Source organism: Electrophorus electricus, chromosome 10 (assembly GCF_041902795.1).
Source record: "Electrophorus electricus isolate QZ-2024a chromosome 10, ASM4190279v1, whole genome shotgun sequence".
In the NCBI taxonomy this organism is placed as follows: Eukaryota; Metazoa; Chordata; class Actinopteri; order Gymnotiformes; family Gymnotidae; genus Electrophorus; species Electrophorus electricus.
In genome coordinates this window covers 32,438,277-32,460,776 of record NC_137506.1, presented here as the reverse complement: position 1 = coordinate 32,460,776, position 22,500 = coordinate 32,438,277, and the positions used below count along the sequence as shown (strand labels likewise).

The 22,500-nt window shown below is 45.3% G+C and overlaps 3 protein-coding genes across 19 annotated transcripts in view; 1 reads left to right on the top strand and 2 right to left on the bottom strand.

Moving 5' to 3' along the window:
- The window catches only part of nphp1 (nephronophthisis 1), a 13,376-nt gene extending 11,381 nt beyond the window's left edge, over positions 1-1,995 (bottom strand). For all 4 annotated transcript variants that reach the window (XM_035532853.2, XM_035532855.2, XM_027032814.3 and 1 more), the window contains exon 1: positions 99-1,995. In XM_035532853.2, coding sequence (XP_035388746.1) covers positions 99-164 — 66 coding nt within the window. In that variant the 5' untranslated portion in view covers positions 165-1,995. The remainder of the gene's footprint in view (positions 1-98) is intronic.
- A 142-nt stretch (positions 1,996-2,137) lies between these two features.
- Positions 2,138-2,893, bottom strand: lnc.lemp (lncRNA encoded micropeptide). 6 transcript variants are annotated; one of them, XM_035532857.2, is made up of 2 exons: positions 2,531-2,870; positions 2,138-2,392 (listed from the first exon to the last, which is right to left on the bottom strand). In XM_035532857.2, the coding sequence occupies exon 1, from the start codon at positions 2,733-2,735 to the stop codon at positions 2,565-2,567; it is 171 nt and encodes a 56-aa protein (XP_035388750.1). In that variant the 5' UTR covers positions 2,736-2,870; the 3' UTR covers positions 2,138-2,392; positions 2,531-2,564. The 6 variants fall into 6 exon arrangements, 2 of the variants coding, with proteins under 2 accessions (XP_035388750.1, XP_035388751.1); XM_035532858.2 differs by having other exon boundaries at positions 2,138-2,372; XR_004776791.2 differs by having other exon boundaries at positions 2,138-2,372; positions 2,513-2,893.
- A 156-nt stretch (positions 2,894-3,049) lies between these two features.
- ttbk1b (tau tubulin kinase 1b) overlaps positions 3,050-22,500 on the top strand; it is a 28,672-nt gene continuing 9,221 nt past the window's right edge. For 2 of the 9 annotated variants that reach the window (XM_035532852.2, XM_035532848.2), the window contains exons 1-13: positions 3,050-3,352; positions 6,228-6,371; positions 7,463-7,610; positions 8,206-8,279; positions 8,447-8,587; positions 9,140-9,244; positions 11,474-11,539; positions 11,792-11,884; positions 11,967-12,092; positions 14,313-14,467; positions 14,977-15,184; positions 15,446-15,621; positions 17,235-17,739. In XM_035532852.2, the coding sequence (XP_035388745.2) occupies positions 6,264-6,371; positions 7,463-7,610; positions 8,206-8,279; positions 8,447-8,587; positions 9,140-9,244; positions 11,474-11,539; positions 11,792-11,884; positions 11,967-12,092; positions 14,313-14,467; positions 14,977-15,184; positions 15,446-15,621; positions 17,235-17,739 (1,905 nt within the window). In that variant the 5' untranslated portion in view covers positions 3,050-3,352; positions 6,228-6,263. Of the gene's footprint in view, positions 3,353-3,763; positions 4,167-6,227; positions 6,372-7,462; positions 7,611-8,205; positions 8,280-8,446; positions 9,245-10,640; positions 10,721-11,473; positions 11,540-11,791; positions 11,885-11,966; positions 12,093-14,312; positions 14,468-14,976; positions 15,185-15,445; positions 15,622-17,234; positions 17,740-22,500 lie in introns of those variants that run through there. The other 7 variants (XM_081722328.1, XM_035532849.2, XM_081722332.1 and 4 more) reach the window with 7 other exon arrangements.

The window sequence follows — 22,500 nt, the reverse complement described above, 5'->3', positions numbered from 1 at the left end:
AGGGGTAGGTTAGGCTAGGGTAGGTTAGGCTAGGGGTAGGGTAGTTAGGGTAGCGACTAGCTAGCGCTTGGTTAGCTAAAGCTTTGATAGAAACGAACCCTTCTCTGGATGGCCTCTGTTTCCCTTTGCAGAGTTTGTAGACTTCCTTTCTTTTTCAGTGGCATCCCAGTCTGATAGGTTTATTCTATAACTTACAAATTATTAATCAACGATTCTTACTCTAGACCCCAAAAACGTTGTTTAAGACGCTACGGATGGTTGCTAAGCTATTTCAGCCGCAGCGCAAATATATCGTCATCAAACTGCGTCTATCCCGACCAATAGGTGGCAGTGTTGCCTACAGAACTGGCCACGTGTGTTGGTTTTCAGCTTTAATTCTGAGTCCAGCAGCTACTCGACTGTTCCGTGTTTGTCCTCTGGCGAGTCAAACTGCTTCTCACTCAGAGGAGGGCGTTAGTCTTTACAAGCCTTTAGGAAAGTCACGTACGGCTGAATGAAAAATCCATTTTTTTTCAATCTGACAGATTTTTAAAATAGATTATAACTAACAATACAACCAAGGTGCATTTATAAGAACATGATAAATAAACCTTTTTTTTTTTAATTAAAATGCATCAATAACATGTCTTATACAATCATGATTAAATTTGGAACAAACTATGTTTTAACATAGGGAGACATTTTTGATTATACCTTTTTATAACATAGTATTAACATAGAAAAAAAGATTAGTGTTTGATGTGTCCAGGTTTACTGAAAATATATTTATTTCATTCCATCCATAATGTCTTGGCATAAGAACTTTTGAAGAAAAATGTTCTACTTTCTCTACCTCAATTTTACAGAAAATACTTTTTAAGATAAATGCATGTAGAAATACCCTACATACGAGGCAATATTAGGTAGTATTGAACAGTGGAGATCTAAATGAACCCAAAACCTCATCTGACATCACAACTCCTTAGTGAGGTAGCTACATAACTCATAAGGTGTTTTATGAGTATGAATTACACTCAGAACACACATCATCCCTTCTGACACACAGGGTGTAGTTAGACTATCAGTAATACATTTCTGACCACAGAACCAACAGCAGACCATTCTTTCCCCAACAGTACCACATGACCAAGATACACCCATACCAGCACAACACCAAGTGCAAGACCACTGCCACTTACCAGATGCTTTTATCCAAAGCGACTTACACTTTTGACCGAGTACAACTTGAGTAAGTGAGGGTTAAGGGTCTTGCTCAGGGGCCCAACAGTGGAAACCTGGCAGTGGTGGGACTTGAACTGGCAACCTTCTGATTACTAGTCCAGTACCTTCACCAGAGTTACCACTGCCCATCAGACTACACCATGTCAGACACTATTTATGATTATTATCAGACAACAATCATAATCATAAATAATCATAAAGGTGTCCACTGAGTATAGAAACTCACAAATGTAACTGAGTCTGGTTTTTTATATGCAGAATAATCTGGGTCCTTGAAATGTTTTAGCTTTGAATAAAAAATTCCACTGGCAGTGTTTAGTCCAGGACTAGGCTTAATCTGCCCAGAAATCTGATCATCTAGGGTAGGTCAGATGCAATAAATCATATATTAATACAGTAATAAATAATTATTTTTGAATATTTACATTCCACCCTGGAGATTAGATAGTCAAAAAAAAAAAAAAAACTGCTTTTGTTGTTTAACCGGCTTGATCTTAAGAAACATGATACATCCAGCCTCAGAAACACTGCAGCTGTGCTCAAAAGAAACACCGTAGGCCTCGAAGAAAGTACTAAACATTTAGAAAGATAACATTAGTCATGCAATCATACTGCTGGTTTCTGGTCTGACAGCCTCATCTGACAGTCCAGGTGCTCAGGAGGTTCTCTGTTTACTCCCTTTATCACTGATTCAGGCCAGCATGGATGTCTGTTCTGGTAGGCGTGTTCAGTTGTCCTGTGCTGTACAGTGTAAGTGACACCTCCCTCCCTCTCGCTCACTCCTCGCAGGAGATCAGGGAGCAAGTGGCAACACCCAACACTCTGGTTCCCAACACACGTCATTCATCAGTTTGTAATGTTCGCCACAGTCTCAGTACCTGACTAACCACCACAGGTTGAACACAATGCCAGAAAATTAAGATTAGCAAAGTATTCTCTTTTATTCCAACAGTAACAGAACAAGGATACGGACAACAACCTGTTAAACACGCACACATGTTCAACATACACCATCGTCCACCACTGTGGAAACGTCTGGAGGTTTAAAGTATCGCAGCTGCTCCACTCCGACGTCCAGTGTTCAGACCTGCCAGCAGGACACGGGGCGGGTGGCTCATTCTCGGAGTGCCTTCCCATCCCGGGTCAGAGCTCTGGGAGCGGAAACGGGAGCCTGTTAAAGCACGCGGGAAACACCGCGGTGCATTAGACATTTATATTTGATATCTGGAGCTGAACGCTCGCGACAGTGGGCGCGATCGCCAAGAAGCCTGCAGTAACAAACCCGACTCGCCCGCGCGTCACTTTATACCGGAGAGGCACGCTCCCGCGCCAGTCCTCGAGGCCTACGCCAGATCCAGCTTCTTCTGCGTCTCCGTCAGTTTGTCCTGCAGACGTTTCTTCCGCCAGTCCAGAAACCTCCTCCGCACGCGGTTGGCCTGCCAGCCCGCGAGGAAGCCCGTGGCGAATGAGATCAGCGCGACGACCCGTAACGTGCGATCGGACACCTCGGCCATGTTCACCTCCGCAGCGAGCACGAGCTCAGCGCGACGCGCGCAGGCACGTGGGCTGGGCTGCGTGGCTCACGTGACACGCTTCTACGGAGTCTCGCGGCCCAATTTGTGCAATTGCATGAGAAAGTCGAAATCAAGTCTTTACTTCATTGTGCAAATGAAATACACAATAAAGAAAAACGTTTAAACAGACAAAGTTGCGTGAACGGTTTGAAAAACAGCACGCTGTCACATGCGTCCGTAAAGGCTCGCACTATGAAGGCTTTGACGTGTAATGTCCGGTAACGCATCGCTTCAAATCCAGTTTACTGGATAATGTTTTCGGGTGTTTTTTTTTTTCCTTCCATGACTTTGTAAAATAAAAACTAATGTACTGAATGGATGGATGCTGTGAGGATGGGATCACGCCTCTCAAGTTGCTACGCAACAGCCGTCTTTGGTCACGCACGTGCGCGGTGCATACTGGGAGTATCCGCGCGACGCTGATTCAGTTACCGAAGGCAGGCGCGAGGACGCTGAAAATGGTGCAGCACCCAGCAGCGGAGAAGGCGCCGCGCTCGCGGGACGGTGCGTCCTGCGCGAGCCCCTCGCTCTGAGACTCTCCCGCGACGACGGAACAGGTCAGCAGCCTTATCTCACCCTTTTGCCTCGAGCCCCGTCACGTCCCGGGCGACGTCTTCGTTAGCGTTCGCGCGGAGCTGCCTGGTGCATATCGGTATCCTGTCAGTAGCGCCCGCAAACGCGCGAGCTGGTGCTGGTATTTGGCACGCGGAAGTCTGGCGCAGACGTAAGACTTTGTTTTACGGGACGGTGTGGCGCTGGGCTCGCGCCGAAAACAGATGCGCTTCATTTTTATGCATTTGATTTACGCTAAACAAATATGAATAATTAACGCACACGCAGCAGAATGCAGCTCGACGCCGCGGCTGTGGCCTGCTCTGGGGCTTGTAGTGTGGGCTCGCGGGACGCTGGCACGCTCGTCAGTCTTCCTCCCGCTAACGGACGACATATCCCACAATGCCTGTCGCTCACCGCTCCAGCGCGGGGGGGCCTTTCTATCTTGCTCTGATTGTTTGACGTGCGCCCAATAAGTGGCGGCCGAAGGCTCCTTTTAGGGCGGGACTAGCTTTAAAGGCTGCCCATTGGTTCAGAGCACATCTGGGCGGGCCTAGGAGCGCTGGGCAGACTCGCGCGCCGCCTGCCCGTCACTAGGACGACGCCCATGCGTGCAGAGCTTGCGCTGGGCTCGAGCTGCAGTGCGGACAAACGTGTGACTGCGGGAGCGTCGGTAGAGCCCACGGCAGGACGTCCGGACGCACAGCAGCGCCGAGCTCCCGTCTGTCTGTGGCGCACGCGCGCACACGCCAGAATCTGGGAAGCATGTCCATCACGCGCACGCTTCCAAAGCCTCTACGGGTTACGCACGCGCCAGCTGTAAGTGTTGTTTCATTTGCCGTGGTTGGCACTTTTCCGGGTGCGGGCACTCCCCGACCAAGCGGCTCTGCGTGGGCGCGCGACATCCACACCCTCGCTCGCTCTCGAGTGAAGGTGAGAGGCAACACACAGGAAGCAGAAATCAGCCAGCGTGCAGAAACGGTTAGGAGACGTCTGGGATGTTCCCCTGCACTCGTATTGTTGGGACAGTTGTTCATCAGTCCCACTCTGCACAAAACGTGAGAGCCTCTGCAGTTTGGCGCATCTTTAAGTGATCTCACAGACCTAATCTAAAAGATTTATACTTTTCTGGAAAAACTCGGAAAACCTTTACAGTCAGTTGGATGTGTAGCACGGTGATGGTGTTTCCGTGATCAGTTTGAGCTGTAGCTTCCAGTGTCGGTCCTCGGATCAGTACGGTCGTGTCATCCTTCCCGTTCACACTTACAGTGACACTGGAGCATGTCTTTGTGGACAGGTTTGTCCCTGGTCACGTGACCGAGGTGGAGCCTTTTCCTGCTCAGACCACATCAGCCCAGACCAGGGCTCTCTCTGGCTGATACCCGACACCAAACCGACATCAGAGAAAGTCGGAGGGAGAGAGAGGGAGGTCAGTCGTGGCTGTACAGCAGCAGGACGCTGCTCTGTGGCTGCACCTGCGTACAGATCACCGCCAAGCCCTCTGTGGCCTCTGGGAACTAAGGTGTTTTTTTTCCCTTTTCAGTAATATTCTGAGTAATTATCTGAGCCAGCAGCATTGTGGGAAAATGCTTTTTCCTGGCATACAGAGATGGTGCACCGTTTGCTGCTTCATAGCATAAAACACAATGTGATTTAAAGCCTAATGAGTTTTGGTTTCTCCCAGATTAATGATTGTGTTTAGCAAGCTAATTTACAATGCCAGACCACAAACACACATGTCGCTAAAATGAGTCTAGTGAAAGAAGAGAAATTCCAACAACTCTCAAAAATAATTTCTGACTATAGTCTGACAAACATCTTGAGAGAGAAGAGTGTCTCTGAACGGCAGCCAGCAGCGTGAAGGCGGAGGTCTTCCGGTTTGTTTAATGGGAGTCGAGACAGAAGGACCCAGGAGGGTTCCTCTTGACTGGGCCCCTCTCTCTTCTGAGAGGGTTCTCAAAATGGGGCCGATTATTTAGGTGTCTTAATGTTTGCCAGTGGCATTTTATTCAGATTTTATTAAAATCACATTGGAGTCGCATAATACCAGCAGCCCCAGAACAGCGCGGCGTGCCACAGCACATGCATACCTGCGCGGTATGCGCACGAGTATTTAGTGGTGATGCGATTGTGATGTCGCGCTGTCAGACTGACCTGTGGGATTTTAACCTAAATGAATTGTTTGTCAAGTTGTGTGAACACTGATTTATTTTTTTAAACCAAACATCCCTGGGAATCCCTCTGGACATAAACACGTGTGTATGTGAGGGCGGTCGCTGTATTGCTGACGTCCGTAATATCACTATTGCTAAGCTCAGTGTCACAGATGAACTGCGGCTCTGCTGTGTAGCCGAATTCCACAGTAATCGCTGCTGTAACTGTGGAACTGTCTCACGCAGCCTCGTCTCTGCATGCTGTTCTTCTCATTCTCTTCTGGCCATTTGCCAGGACTTTACAGGAAAACCACTCCAGCTTGTTCCCGTAACATATGCCGGCCCGCTCTACCATCCCCTCGCTCAGTGGGAGACTTGTTTTAACTTTGTTGATTTGTTTGTATTAAAAACAACACCAGATTACATCTTTCTGTTTATAGTATCTGCATTTGCATGTTTGATTTCTGCAGATGGGTCTGTCCGCTGCTTGCCTGCCGTGTGCCCGTGCCTGTTTGCACTTTTCACTACTGTGGTTTGTTCTGTGTAAAACTAGAAGTTTATCTGATATTTGTTAAGAAGAAATAACTTCACCTTCTATTAAAGCTTCACATGTGATGCCTACGTGAGTAATGTGCCTTTGATGCTGTAGGTGTTGGATTGTTGATTTCTGCGTGTGTGTGTGTGTGTGTGTGTGTGTGTGTGCGTGCGCGCGCATGTGCATGGGCAGGTGAATGGCAGGGTTGGGTAAAGAGCAGGCCAGCCAATGCAGTGTGTAGGCCCAGGAGTCCACGTCGACGAAAACATGAACGGGTCGGGAGAGCAGGTGGACATCCTCCCCCCCAACTGTATGGTCAAGGAGCGATGGAAAGTGGTGAGTGTGTGTGTGTGTGTGTGTGTGCCAGATGCCTTTCTGGACTGCCCTGGTGCCAGATCGGGTTCTGTCCAGCTTCTAGATGTCCCACCTTCAGCATGGGTCAGATGTGTGTGTACGACTGTCCCGTGCTGACTAAGTCTCTCTTTGAAGACTCATGGAGGACAACAGTCCTGCTCTCAGCACGCGCATCAGCTGTCCTGCTCAAGCAGATATGAGAGGGTTGGTTTGAAGGTGCTTGAAGGTGTCGTGACTGTATGTCTCCACCAAGCTCCAAGCCAGCAGCCCTTATGGTCCTCTGGAGCCTACAGGAGAGACAGTGACATGACGACACCAGGATCAGATGTTCATGAAAAACCCCATGCTCTGAGTGTCCATGATGTCGTCATCTTCTCATCTGTGGTTCAAGTTGGGTGGCGCAGGATAGGATGTGTGGGACTGGTTTTCCTCGGTACAGTGTTTGAGATGCCACGCCACAGGACTGCTGTCTGTGTCCAGGGAGAGGCCGGTCAGCTTTGCTCCTGGAGATCTGTTGCTGTAGAGAGTTTAGCACCAAGCACGCATGGCACTGACAGTCCAGTGCGCTTGAAGATCAGATACGACGGCATTTACATTTACAGCACTTATCTGACACTTTTATCCAAAGCCACTTCGAATTCTGACTGAACACAGCTTGAGTAAGTGAGGGTTAAGGGTTCAGGGGCCCAACAGTGGAAACTTGGCAGTAGTGGGACTTGAACTGGCAACCTTCTGATGACTAGTCCAGTACCTTTTGGCTGGTATTGTTATCTAGAACAGCTTGTATAGTTACTGGTTCGTACTCTACCTGCTTGTCTTACCAGGTGACTGCTGGAGCAGCGAAAGCTGAACATCGCGCAGTGTAATCTGGGGTTGTGATTTTTATTAAAACTTGATCAAATCAGAATGCGTTACGATATTTGGTACTATATACTGAAAACATGGGAACAATAAGATTCTTAGTCAAATTAAACTATTAGCTGCTAAAAAAAGATGAACGGTTGTGTTTGAATGACTATTATATATATATATATATATATATATAAATATAAATTCTAAACGTGTGTGTGCAGCTGAAGAAGATTGGGGGTGGTGGCTTTGGAGAGATCTATGAGGCGCTGGACTTGCTAACCAGAGAGAACGTGGCTCTGAAGGTGGAGTCAGCACAACAGCCCAAACAAGTCCTCAAGATGGAGGTGGCTGTGTTGAAGAAACTCCAGGGTACGTGTGTGTGTATATGTGAGAGAGAGAATGAATTATGAACGGGAGAAGACGGGTAGAGGGTGAGAGGAAGGACAATGTATTAGAGAGGTGGAGGCCATAAGGGCTGGAGGAGAGTGAAGGGAGATGAGATTGATCGGAGATGAGCTGTTTTTGTCTGCTGCATTCAGTGTGTTGCAGTAACTCATCAGCTTTCATTAGTGAATCATTAAAAGCAAATGTGCCCACAAGTACAGCAAGGGATAGTGTCCACACACACACACACACACACACACACACACAGCACGGGACCATTTAGATTAATACCCAGCTGTGTGGAGTTATGACTCAGTTAATATGGGAGAGTGCTTAAAGTCACACAACATGCGTGCTCTCACACACCCACAAGGCTGAAATATTTTCATGACTGCATTTTTGTGCTTGGCAAGTCAGTGTGTCACAGTTCTAGGGCAAAGATACCACTGGGAAAGAAGCTCCGTGTGTGTTATTTTGTACTAGATTAATAGTGGATTCATGGTTCAGGGGTGTTAGTTCAGTCCTGCAGTGAAGTATCAGGCTTGTAACGCTGATCACTGGTGGTGTTTTTCTCAAACAGGGAAAAACCATGTGTGTAAGTTCATCGGCTGTGGCAGAAACGAGAAGTTTAATTATGTGGTCATGCAATTACAGGTATGACATAGAACTACTGTCCAACCTGAGAGTGTGTCTGTGTGCGTGCGCGTGCTGTGTCTATATGTCTACACTGTGTGTGTGTGTGTGTGTGTGTGTGTGTGTGCGCGTGCATGCATGTGGTGTGTTTACTAAGCCCTGCTCTCTGTGCCTCCGGCTCTCCGTAGGGGCGGAACCTAGCGGATCTGAGGCGGAGTCAACCCCGAGGGACCTTCTCCGTGAGCACCACCCTGCGTCTCGGCAAACAGATCCTGGAGTCGATCGAGGCCATCCACTCTGTGGGCTTCCTCCACCGGGACATCAAACCTGTGCGCCAGCATGCCGACGTCTCTGTCGTTGTCTGGTTTTCTTGAGTTTTCTTGAGTTCTGCTGTAGCTCTGTTTAAACACACTGACCACACGCTGTCTCTACTTAATCAAGGCAGACAGTTTGTGAATCTTTTGGTTTTTCTTGATTTTTTTAAATTCTTTTATTTCCTTGTGATGTCAGTAGCTTCCTTTGATGCTGGTGACGCACATATATAATTATAATATTTTGACAACGAAATCTGGTGTGACACAGCACAGCGCAGCAGGTGTTTACGTCACCTGACATTTTCCTGGATTTGACGCTCACTCCCTGCACAGTTTTAACTGTGGTCCTTCTCTACTGAAGCTGATATCTTTGTTGCGTTGTTTGTCATCATTGTTGCCAAGTTCAGCATGCCTGCATGAACACAAAATGGAAACATTAATAAGTGAAATATTAACGTTACACCTATTAGTCAGACTGATTGGCGCTCTGTTCAGACTGTAGACACATGCACCGTGTGAGATGTTTGTGTTCATGTGGCTGTCAGTGACATCGTGTTCTTCACACAGTCAAACTTCGCCATGGGCCGCCTGCCGTCCACATACAGGAAGTGCTACATGCTGGACTTCGGCCTGGCGCGCCAGTACACCAACACCAGTGGAGACGTGAGACCAGTGAGTATCTCAGTCCAGGCCCAGCAGGGAGGGATTTATACTGGACAGGCGCCCTTGTAGAGGAGATGACCTCTAGATGTCTTGGGTTGCCACGTAAAGTACATGTGCAGTTAAAGTTATTCTTTTAAGGTAGTGGAAGCATTTTTATTAATTTATACACACACACACACACACACACACACGTAGTGGGAGCTCAGTGGTTAAGGTACTGGACTAGTAATCAGAAGGTTGCCAGTTCAAGTCCCACCACTGCCAGGTTTCCACTGTTGGGCCCCTGAACAAGACCCTTAACCCTCCATTACTCAAGTTGTACTCAGTCAGAATTATTTGGATAAAAAGCATCAGCATTTAAATGCTGTAAATGTAACACGAGCACACATTCTCACACATGCGTGCACGCACTTGTGGCGTTGGTTTAACAATCAGTTGAGCCCATTCTGATTATTCTAACGTGTGTGTGTGTGTGTGTGTGTGTGTGTATATATATATATATATGTGTGTGTGTGTATATATATATATATATATGTGTGTGTGTATGTATATATATATATATATATATATATATATATATATATATATATATATATATATATATATGTGTGTGTGTATGTGTGTATATATATATATATATATATATATATATATATATATATATATATATATATATATATATATATATATATATATGTACATGTACACACTCGCATGCACTGCTGTATATTAATGTAAAGGGCAGGAATAGATCTGATTGGTGTTCTGGTCTAGACAATACATGTAATGCAGCAGTGTTATTAAACACTCGTCTTGTTCTGTGCGTTGCGAGCTGTTTGCTTCATTTTGGCAGTGAGGTGATAACGTGGTTGTCACCATCACCATGCTGAAGTGATCGTACGACGTGCAAAGAACACTGCCTGGACCATCCTGCAGAGAGAGAGCATGTCGCTCATTAGATTATAGTCTCTGTTTTGCCTTGTGTGTGACTTGTGCTTCACTGATTCAGGATCATTTGATCAGGTCCACATATCCCAAACACAAAGATCAGGATTGACGTGTGGGCTTATGACAGTGCCTGTGATACCGAAGACTCTCGATTAAGATCCCGATGCTAACGGAGTGCCCATATTGCCTTGGCCCGAGCAGATTGTGTCCCGGGATTTATTTAAACAGGAGTTGATTGTCGTCTGAATTTTTTCACAGATGTATTTGATTTGTGTTGATTCAAACTAAATGTTTTATAAATAATTTATTTCTGAAAGCCATTTTGATTTGGGGTTTAAATTAAATATATATTTGATATTATTTACATTCACTTCATAATTGTGTTCTTATGTTCTACTTTTTATATGTTTGTTGTTTCATGATTTACAACTTTATTTTTATTTTTGGTATTTTACAGTTCCTTTTTGGCCTTTATGTTGGAAGCGCATGCTTTTCCCGTAAGATGCTTGTCCTCATTACCATAGCAACAGCCGTATTGTGAGTGTTTCACCTGCTCTCCTCTCACGAGAGACCTAGCGTAGCCACTGTTGGCTAACTCACACACCCCACACACGCGCCTCTTTAATCTGCCCATCCACAGAGGGCCACTGCAGGCTGATGGGCGTCTGGGGATTTTGCCTTACTGAAAAGTAGTTCTTCATAGCAGAAATATTATGTAGGTCCACTGATTCTCAGTCAAATTATGAATCTTTGGTTAAATGTCAAATCACATAAAAATTAAACCATCACACTTAAAAATCCATTTCCACTGAACAAGTAATAAACTGTTAAAGTACTGCTGAAGTACTAATAAGGCACTACTGTGCGGGGGGGTTATGTTTAAATGGCCTCCTGTGGTTAGTGGCGGTAATGAAGTTACCCAGAACTCTCTTCTGCCTGCCTTCTCTTCACACTCAGTACGGAACAGCCCAGCACATCCTGTGCAGGTGTACTGGTACACAGGTGCACTGGTCTGCTGGTGCACTGACCGTGACCCTTTCCACTGTCCATTTTCAAGACTGTTCTCCTCATTCTCTGCCATTTGGCACCATTTAGCACTTAACACTCTTCACCTGTTCTCATATCATACATGAACCCCAGTAACCAACATATCTCCCTGAATTATTTTGACATCTTTCTATTTTACTGTTTTAATATTGTTGTTTTATGTTACACACATGAGTAAAGTCTGAAGAATGTTTTTCTTAAGTGTCTGGTGTTAAAACAGATTTTTAAAATTCTGTTTTTCAGCCTCGCACGGTGGCAGGATTCCGTGGAACAGTGAGATACGCTTCTGTCAACGCTCACAAAAACAAAGTAATACCTCCATTTTCACTGCGCCTGTAGACGTACATCGATGCTTTCGTTGATATTTATGTCTTAATGTTCTTAGTTCGTGTTAGACATGAGGATGTTCTGTTAGTTGATGAATTATTTTAGGATCCTAAGATTTCTTTTACAGTGGAAATATGACATCATAAGTAGTGTAATACACACCACTCTGTTAGTCAGTTTTATGCCCTAACGTTAAGTGATCAGTAACATTATGTTGTTACTTGGTTAAAATAGGAGATGGGTCGTCATGACGATCTATGGTCCCTGTTTTATATGCTGGTGGAGTTCACTGTTGGACAGTTGCCATGGCGAAAGATCAAAGACAAGGTGAGGTTTCCTGGCTGGTGTCGGTGTGGTGACTGAGCGCAGGGAGGCGATACGGTTGGTTGACGTCTTGCTCTGTGAGCAGGAACAAGTGGGTCAGATCAAGGAGCGCTACGAGCACAAGGTGCTCCTCAAGCACATGCCCACGGAGTTCCACATCTTCCTGGAGCACGTGCTGGGCCTGGACTACCACGCCAAGCCCGACTACCAGGTACGGCCACGCTGCCATTACGACACAATACCAAACACAAGTGAGGACCACAAGACATACGAGTGCTCCAAAACGGCAAATAATCGAAATACCCCTCAAAATGCTGCAGTTGTCCTTTCTGCACTGAATAAATTGGCATTACAGATAATCATCCTCTGTAGTTCATCTAGGGAGCATCAAAGCAGAGAGAATCCTCTTATCTTTAGTTTTCTTTCAAAGACTTTTTCTTGAGCCCGAGTCCTCCACCCGTGTCCTCCACCCAGATTCTGAATACTCTTAGCAGGTCTTTCCTCTTCCAGTCTCTTAGTCTCATCAGTTCTTGCTACAACCACTCATCCACCACTCGTCCAGATCTGTCCAAACAGACCTCGTATTGCTCCATGGATGGTTTTATCTTTACTAAGATGAGTTATTCTCCACTTTTATTTCTTACCCCTGACCTCTGACATCTGAATGTTTCCCATTTGTCTGTGATTCTCTCGTTTAACACCCAGGTTTCAAACTATGCTTGATGTCATGCACATTTCGTTTTTTTGGTCTTCTGCAGATTTATTTTAGTTATGTGAAGATTCCGCAATCTGTCATGACTGTTCAGTTTCCTTTGACTGGTTGTCATTGCTGGTTATCAGACTGTCCAGATACGCAAACTGGTGAACTTGTCCAAGCTTTTGACTATGTGCAGTCCGTTCTGCATTCGTGTGGCAGATTCATCTGTTTCTCCTCTAAGCTGGTTGCTACAGGACCAACCGTAGATCTTTCATGTGTCTCCAGTGTCTGCTCTTCCTGTAGAAGAACGTTGTCTTCTCCTTTGCTCTAATATTGTTAGAAACCATAATGAGAGAGAGTATACGCAACTTTCACACGCATGCACCCGCGCGACACGGAATTTGAGACTCCTAATAGCTCAAACAAGTTGACCATAAATACAACCAGAAAATCCAGGAAATTTGTCTCTTAAAAGTCTCTTAAACCTACATGGGATGAGTATATTTACATTTACGTTCACATTTGTCATTTAGCAGACGCTCGTATCCAGAGCGACTTACCGAAGTGCTTTGTCATTTCCTCATAGAATACATCCTAGTACAGTAGGTACTAGAATACTGTAGAATATAGGGATCAATACCTAGAAGTACAAAATACATAAGGTCTATCTTAAACAATGATAACTGCAATAAACAGTAAATAATACCCTATACATAAACAATACCCTATAATGAGTATTAATTTAGTCAGCCAATAAGGGAGTAGTGTCAGTGGTCCTTTAAATATTCTACAAATAGATGAGTCTTCAGTCTGCGTTTGAAGACTGCAAGGGACTCTGCTGTCTGGACAGCAAGCAGGAATTCATTCCACCATCTTGGAGCCCTGACAGAAAATAGTCTCGATGCTTGTCTCCATGAGATCTGAAGCCGGGTATTTCAAGCCGAGCCGTACTTGAGGTTAGAAGTACGTGAGGTACGGATCGGGCTTTGACCATTGACGTCATGTATGAAGGGGCTGGTCAATTTTTGGCTTTGTAGGCAAGCATCAAGGTTTTAAATCTGATGTGTGCAGCTACAGGGAGCCAATGAAGGGAGCGCAGCAGTGGAGTAACATGTGTAAACTTTGGAAGATTGAAGACCAGTTGTGCTGCTGCATTCTGGACAAGTTGTAGAGGTTTGATGGCTCTTAGAGGAAGACTAGCAAGTTGCAGTAGTCTAGCTTTGAGATCACAAGAGACTGCACAAGCACCTGGGCTGCCGAATCCTTCACATGTTACAAAGGAGAAATCTGCAAGACCTGCTTGGATTTGGAACATGAGTTGAGAAGGACAACTGGTTGTCCAAAGTTCTACCCAGACTACGGGCAGCTTCGGATTGTGATACGAGGGAGTTCTCGAAGGAAAGTGTGAAGTCATGGTGTGCGTTGTAGGTACCTGGGATGAACAGACGCTCGGTTTTACTGTACATATTTCCTGTATTATTTTCTGTTTGCAGCTTAGAGACTCATAAATAATTACATATGTTCTATTAGACCATTATTTAATCAACAAATTTAATGGTGGCCTAAGACTTTTGCACAGTGCTGTAGCTTCCGATTGGTATTTTGGTAAATAATAAATTAATATACATTGAAAAGAGTTCATGTGAAATAAACCCCAATATAAAACTGCTTATGCAGTGTTGATAAATGCCTGTGTGTATAATGTGATTGGGCCTTTTTCACCTGTTGGTCCAGTTGCTGATGTCTGTATTTGAGAAGAGCATGAAGGAGAGAGTGATAACAGAGAATGAGCCCTTTGACTGGGAGAAGACGGGAACAGACTCGCTATGTACGAACAGCACTGCCACACCCCCTCAACAACATACACGGCAGACCGCGGCTATAGTGGGGTGAGCGCGCGCGCGCGCACATGCATATACACGTGTGTATATGTTTGTGTGTGTGTGTGTATAATATATTTGTGTGTGTGTGTATAATATATAATGTGTGTGTATGTATGTGTATATATATAATGTGTGTGTGTGTGTGTGTGTGTGTGTATATATATATATATATATATATATATATATACACACACATGCACACATTGACACTGCCTTGAGAACACCCAGAAAGGAACCAAAATGCATTAACCTTCATGTTTTAACTGTAACCTTGAAGATACTGTACCATCATCCATTTAAAGTCTTCAGAGTCTGGCTTCATTTAGTCTGATGACTCTGTATTGTTCAGCTGATGGGTAGGAAGGTTTTTTGCACGGACCACTTTCCTCCTTGGTCTCAGGCCAGCAGCAGTGTCATCGGGACCGGCTCTGATTCTGGCCCGATTTGATGCATCTGACTTCTCAGTCTGTGAGAGTGGCCCATGTTCCCAGTTCGATTTCTTTTCACCATTCCAGAGTGGTGAACGTGACTCCCGTTCCTGGAGAACTGCCAAGAGAGAACACGGATGACGTCCTGCAGGACGAACACTTGAGTGACCAGGAAAATGCCCCACCTGTCCCGTTACCCATCAGGCCTGGCGAGGCCGCCCTGGCGCCGTCCGGTGGGGAGGTGTGGGATGACACCGACTTCAACCGCAACAAACTCAGGATAAGCATTAGTAAGGTGTGCATTCCAGCTAGGAATATTTTTACAGATTTCAAGATATTTATTTAAATTCTCTTACTGTTTGTTTATTGGATCATTTTGCATTGTCTAAATTATGTATTTCTTAAATTGGATATTTGTGCAGTCTCACCAAGTCCACTGGCTCTCGGCCCAGTCTATAATTTTTATGGCCTGAAATATACTACATTAAATATGTGAATGGCAGCGAATGTTTATGGCCGGACAGACCAGAGGAATATGTCTCTCTGTCCCTCTCAGAACCAGGTAACTGCAGAAGAGGAGGAGCTAGCTGGAGGGGTGCAGCCTGTCTCTCCAAGGGGCGGAGACCCAGAATCCCCTGGTGCACAAGGCCGGCCAGTCAGGTATCGGCGCGTCAACAGTCCTGAGTCAGATCATGTGTCTGGGGACGGGAGAGATGATGCCTGTGATAAACGGTGAGGGGTGTGTGTGTCTGTCTGTGTCTGTGTGAGAGACTTTACCCAGACAGTTTACAAGAAGTAAAACTGCAAATATTTTATTCATGCAATAAACTGCTTGTGATTGTGTTTGTATGTTTTCCCTCCTGCAAGAAGTCTCTCCTATTAAGAGGACAAACGTGGTATTTCATTCTTAGTTGCTACTATGTCTTAATATTCACAATTACCTAGTGATGTTCACTGTGAACTGTTTGTACTAGTGTATGGGATACAGGGGGAACTCTCACTCACACAGTACCTGAGAAACAACACGGGGTTATCAGTAAAACTGCAGGACTACGGGTGTTAGCGATAATCTGGTAGCCATAATCCCACAGGTGTGACGTAATTGTCTGCAGGCTTCAGACACACAGAAACAGAGCTGCACCATGTGGGGTCATTGAGAGGCAGGGTTATGATGTCCATAGTGACACTAACACACCTCAGACACACGCACCCTCGTTGCCCTGACACACAGCGCTAAACGTTACTCTCATGAAGATGTTTTCCCTGGTAGTGTTTCACTTGATAAAGGATGTTTTTGAATGTTGCGATAATTAAAATTTCTGTTGCTTTCTGTCACTTACCATTGCCATATTAGTTTATGGATTTTAAATGTTTTCCATTGTATGTGCAGTCTAATCTGTGGTTAATTAAAAATGTGTGTTGATTTATGGGTCACACAAATACAACATCACTATCACTAATTAACAAATGCATTGTTAAAAACACTGATTGAAAAGGTTTAAACAGATTTTCAGTCTGGCAGAGATGCTGAGGCACAAAGATGCCACGCCATAGGACTGCTGTTCGTGTCCAGGGAGAGGAGTTTAGCACCAAGCACGCATGGTACTCACAGTCCAGTGCGCTTGAAGATCAGATACGACGGCATTTACATTTACAGCACATCTGACACTTTTATCCAAAGCCACTTAGAATTCTGACTGAACACAGCTTGAGTAATTGAGGGTTAAGGGTCTTGTTCAGGAGCCCAACAGTGGAAACCTGGCAGTGGTGGGACTTGAACTGGCAACCTTCTGATGACTAGTCCACTACCGTAACCACTGAGCTCCAGAGACGTTCCTGTGACCCAGTCTTTGCATGACAGTGACAGATAGACGGATTGACAGCGTACTAGTTAGACAATATTTTAGTTTCTAAGCGAACATGAAAAACATTTTTTAAATGATTATATAGTTATGTAAAATAAAAATAAAATCTCAAGTAAGGCACTCTGTGTGATGCCCACTGAATGTACACAGCTCATCAAACATCATGTGTGCACATCCCTCCCCTCTTATACACTAATGCTTGGCAATTGTGGACATGTTTCATAGTACAGACATCAGAGAAAAGTAAAACAGACAAGTCTTCTGCACTGAGAGTGAATTCCTGAATCGTTTTCCGTGTTGCTGTGGAGAAAAAACATCACTTTCTTCTCCTCTGCACATACGGGCAAGCGGTTGTTTCTAGGTTCGGGCCGGATAGCGTCCGGTTGTAGCAGTGTTGCGATCGTTATCCTTCGACTGTTGTGTTCTCCCACGGCTGGGGCAGAGTTCTGAATCTCCGTGCTGTCTCTCCGTGGTTGCCAGGTCCCGCGTGGACATGCTGGGCTCGCCCTCACGCCACATCTACTCCTCCCAGCCAGCGCAGATGCTCTCCCTGGACGTGGGTCCAGCCGATCGGCAGGCGGGCGGCCCCCCCGACGTCTCGGCCAACGGGGACCTGGAAGCCCACAGCAATGCTTACATTCGCTCTGTGCCCCTGGCCGAGGAGGAGGACTTCGACAGCAGGGAGTGGGTGATCATTGACAAGGAGGCGGAGCTCAGAGACTTCCACCCGGGGGCGGAGCCTACGACGTCAGGCACCACGGACGAGGAGCCGGAGGAGCTGCGACCCCTGGAGGAGCTCGAGGAGAGAAGGAGGCGAGGAGCAGGTGGAGTTGATGCTGCAGTGCGGCCCAAAACCCATCGTGGGACTACGGGATTGGTTGGGGAGGAGGGGGCGGGGCCGAGCCCCAGCCAATCACCTGGTCACACACTGCTGCATACCAGCCCACAAAGGAGGGAATCCGAGCCATTTGGCCCACACAGACAGGTAAGAACGTGTGTGTGTTTGGGGATTTGTTTTCTGTACCTTTCACTCCGTGGTGAATGAGATGAGTGTTTCTTGTGGTTCTTTCACGTTGGTTTGAGTTTCTGTTGCTGTTTGATTCGTGAGTCTTTTATGAGGTCTGTGTGTCCTCGGTGGTCCAAACCCTCCCCCAGCTCACACTTCAGCCTCCCCTGGTTTCAAGATCTATGTTCTCCAACATAGATTTGCCATGACTGATGGTCATTTCCTCCTGGTGCCGTATGAACTGTTGGTTCGTGGGTATTTCTTTCCGTATTAGTACTGTGATGATCTGTAGTGTTGGAAAGGACGTTAACTTTAAATCGGGCTGAGGTTTTCTTGTCATCTTTACAGATTTGAGAGGTACAGTTCTGTTTCATATGAGCCTTGTGTTTAGTTGGAGCTCTGCACGGTCTTGTGTAAGGAGTTTACACCATGTGTAGTTTGCTTATAGGTAGTTCTGTGCCACAGAGGTAATGCACCACAGGGGGAAAACTCAGATGTGAAAATAGCGTTAGTGTAATTGTGTGCTTGTGATTGTAGAGGTTCAAAGGTTGAGGTGTGTGTGTGTGTGTGTGTGTGTCTCACGCTCCCCTTCTTCACAGGTGAGGTTTATTTGCACATCTTGTGTGATGCAGGAGTCTATCTGGTGGGAAAAAAACCTCCTCCAAAACATCTCAAATATTTAATCACATTTACTTCACATCAGATGAGACACAGTAAAGTCTGTGATAAGCATATCTATGAACGATACAATTAATACGCATTACATAATACTGCACGACTGAAATCATCACCGCTTGTGTGCGTTTTGTGTGTTTATAGGTTCAGGAACACACACACACACACACACACACACACACACACACACAGCACTGCACACATCCATAATTTTTTTAGTCTTTTTTCTCCGCCTGATCCCTCCACTCTTATTGGTCTCTTTCAGTTGGAGGAGGACAGGCCACACCCACAACACTCTTTCCCGAGGCCCGCCCATTTGAGAAGACTGGCGTCGTATGTGTTCTCCTCCTCTACCATGGAGACGGAACTCTTCCCTCACGACCCCGCCCTCGGGGGGCCGGCCATTCAGCGCAGCCGCTCGGCCGAGAGCAGCCCCGCCCACCGACACGCCCACCGCAGACACATGCCCGTGTTGCCAGGCAACCCCAGATCACGGCATTCTATGCTCAACCTCCCACGGCTGCATATTCAGCAGATGTTGGCGAAACTCATGAACAAAACCTGATACACACGTATACATACATACATGTGCAGTACTGCTTTAAACCAGATTTACCCAGACAGTTTACAAGAAGTAAAACTGCAAAAATTTTATTCGTGCAATAAACTGCCTGTGATTGTGGGGTGGGTGTGTGTGTGGGTGTGTGGGTGTGTAATGCAATGCTCTCTGGCTACAGACAGACAGAAGAATGTCTGTGGTTCAGTTGTAGCTAAGCTAGCTTAGACCCTGATGTGCTCTAAAAGGAACTGATCCTCAGAGACCCTGTACAGTTGTACATCACCTTCTTTATAGATGCAAAAACAGAACATTTTTAACTCTTATAAACTGGACCATTTGAATGCGCCCCAGTGACGGCCAGGGCTGTCCCAGCAGAGAGCCATCCTCAGTCCTCCTGCACTGAATACTCCGAGTTTGTGCTCGTCCTCTAAACAAACATCACTGTCTTCACTACCGCCGTGCGATAGGCCACAGGCATGTTCCACCGCAACTCTGAATACGCATCAGTGTGTGTGTGTGTGTATAGAATGCAATAGCGTTGGGATTTAAGGTGTGTACTGTTTTGTGTTTTTGCCTTGAGTTGATTGTCTTTGGTAATATCACAGATATGCAGTAGATTATCCAAATATCAATGACTTCAAGATCAGCTGAAGGGAGACCACCATACTCAAGAGGCAGAAAGATGAAACGCTCGGGTGGGTGTGGGTGGGTGTGTGGCAGGATGTCAGCTGAAGGACAGGGTTTTCACGCTAGCTCTTCTTTCTGGCCTCAGCACAAGTAAGCTGCTCATGTCCAGCGTCCCCTGTAGGACGAGCCATGCATCACATCCCTAAGCAACTGACGGAATGTGAATAAGGCCACTCCGTATGGGCTTCCCGGCAACTCGGAGAGCTGTCTGTCTTCGCGAGCGAGGACAGACGGGAGTTGCACGGCAGCACCCACGACGCGTCGTGCACGTTTTACGTAGGCCATTGGAGGAAATGCAAACGGGTGCGGCACCACGGCCGGGGCCTGGCGCGTGAGCCGTAGCGCCATGCTCATTACCTCATGTAGTAATATACAAAGTCAGCTGAGGAAAGAAGGTGTGTGTGTGAGAGTGTGAGTTATGCTGTGGGCTGTTACAGCATCATTCTAGGATTTGTCTTCCTCTATAAGAATGACGTTTTTATTCTCTTAGAGCTGCTGTCGAGCTTTGCACAGACTGATTTTTTGCGTTTGACATTTTTCCCTCTACTGCCGACACAAGACGTGCGTTTGCTTGAGCACTTTTAACAGAATGCTTTACTTAGCTTTTTTTTTATGTATACTTTTGTAATTTGAATGCAAACACATTGAAGTCATCATGGCAACGAACAGAGAGGTGGAGGTGTCATGTGGCTCTGAAATGTTTATGAAGTGTGTAACCCTTAAATTAATAACAGCAGGTTTTCTGTTCTGTTGGGTTTCATATATATACTTTTTTGTTGTTGTTGTTTTTTTAACCAAAATGCTGCTTACTCAGTTTGACTCATTACATGCTGTTGGAAACTGATGAATATTGAAACCGTGTAATATGAGGTGTATCAAAGGGCAATAGATTTGAAGGCAATAGCTCTGTTCCTTAAGAGAATAAGTCTCTTTTCTGGTTGAGTTCTTTAATGAAAAGTATGTGCACATTCACATGCTTGGCACCATTTTTTACATTGAGTAAATTATATTAAGTTACTAACTTACTTATTAACGTATATACACCTGAAGCCATGTTAGAAAATACAGCTCTTAGAAATGTACTGTATGGCCAAAAGTATGCGGACACTTGGTCATCATGACTATGAGCTTGTCGTCTTTCCCAGTCCTGTGTGGCTGTTGCCCTGGCGATAACAACCTCCCCTGATGTTCGACGGGAAGGCCTGGCTTGACGTTTGGTGCATTCCAGATGTGTGGTGTGGTGTTCAGTGGAAGGTTACGGGGTTCCTTGGAACCATCCTGGCCAAACCATGTGGTCCTGATGGAAGAGGGAAGAGCTTTCTCTGAACCACCGTGAGACCTGTAGTTCTTCAGAGGTTTCACAAACCCATTTGAAGTGACTGAGCTCTCTGGTTTGCACATCCCGCCTGTCCGTCTACGTGATGGCTGTTTATGCACCTGTCAGTAATGGGTGTGACTGAACTCCAGAAATACGAAGGGTGTCCCCGTACCTTTGGCCATAGCAGACAACTCATTTAGTCAGTTCATGAATCTCACATTCAAACTGAGAACGTCCTCGCCTGCTTTGACAAGTTTGTTTTTCTCAACCTACACCGGGAGAAACTTGACTCGACCAGCCTCCTAAAACTCATGCTTGGAGTTGATGGATTTATTCACCTTTCTTTAAGTGTTTTCTCTCTCTCTGACTCGGTTATGTTTGTTGTTGGGCTTGTTTTGTTTTTTTTTATCTTCATTAATTTTCATTAACAATGAATGTAACTTCAGTGATGGAGGTAGAGTGAACCAAACGTTGTGGTCTAGGATGTTAAGAGCAAACCTTTTGTTAGTCTGTTTTTGTGATTCTCAAAATGCCTCTTATGTTACCTCTTCTGTATGGATGCTGTCGGTAATTTCGGGGCTGAACTAATCCCTGACCTTTTAACAATCAGGAGGAATGCATGCTCTCTCTCTCTCTCTCTCTCTCTCTCTCTCTCTCTCTCTCTCTCTCTCTCTCTCCTTTTTTTTAAATCATTCTTTGAGTACTCTTGTTTGTTTACTGGTATATTGGAAAGCACTAGTTAATACCTAGTTATAATAACTATATAATTAGAATTGTAACGGTGAGTAGGCGGACGCATGTGCGGAGAAGATAGAGATTTATTAGGGGCAAATCCAAAATCAGAGTCGTTGTAGCAGTGCAGGGTCATAGAGCCAACACGGAGAGTATGTGGATGCATTACAAAAAACACACGAAGGCAAACTGGGGAAGCAGGATATGACAGAGGCTAGGAGACACTCGGAGGCTCAGAAACTCAAAGGCACAGAGTACAAACTTATACACATGCATTCATACACATAAACAATGAACCTAGACCTGAACACAATGCTGAGACATCCGGAACACGACAGGGTTTAAATACATGAACTTAAGAAGGTAGAAACGAGGGACAGGTGTGGAAAATCAAACCAGGGCCAGAGAAAACGAAACTACGACAATTAACTAAAATACACAACATGGGGAAAACATGGAAACTGGGAGGGACTAATCGTGACAAAAATATTATAAATATAATATAACTTAATTTCTGTAACACTTATGTATTTAAGATACAGGTCGACGTGCTCTAAAGTATGTAAAATTTAAACCAATAAATAACAAAAAAAAGTTAGACAATTAAGAGAATAACAAGACGTTACCAGGAAATGATTAATTTTCTAATAAAGTGAAGTAAAAATACATAAATATAATGAGAATTTTTTAAAAATAGCATTGAAATACGTGTTTAGGAATAAAAGTGTGCTGTTTAAATAAGAGATGGGTTTTGTTTCAGAGAAGGTGC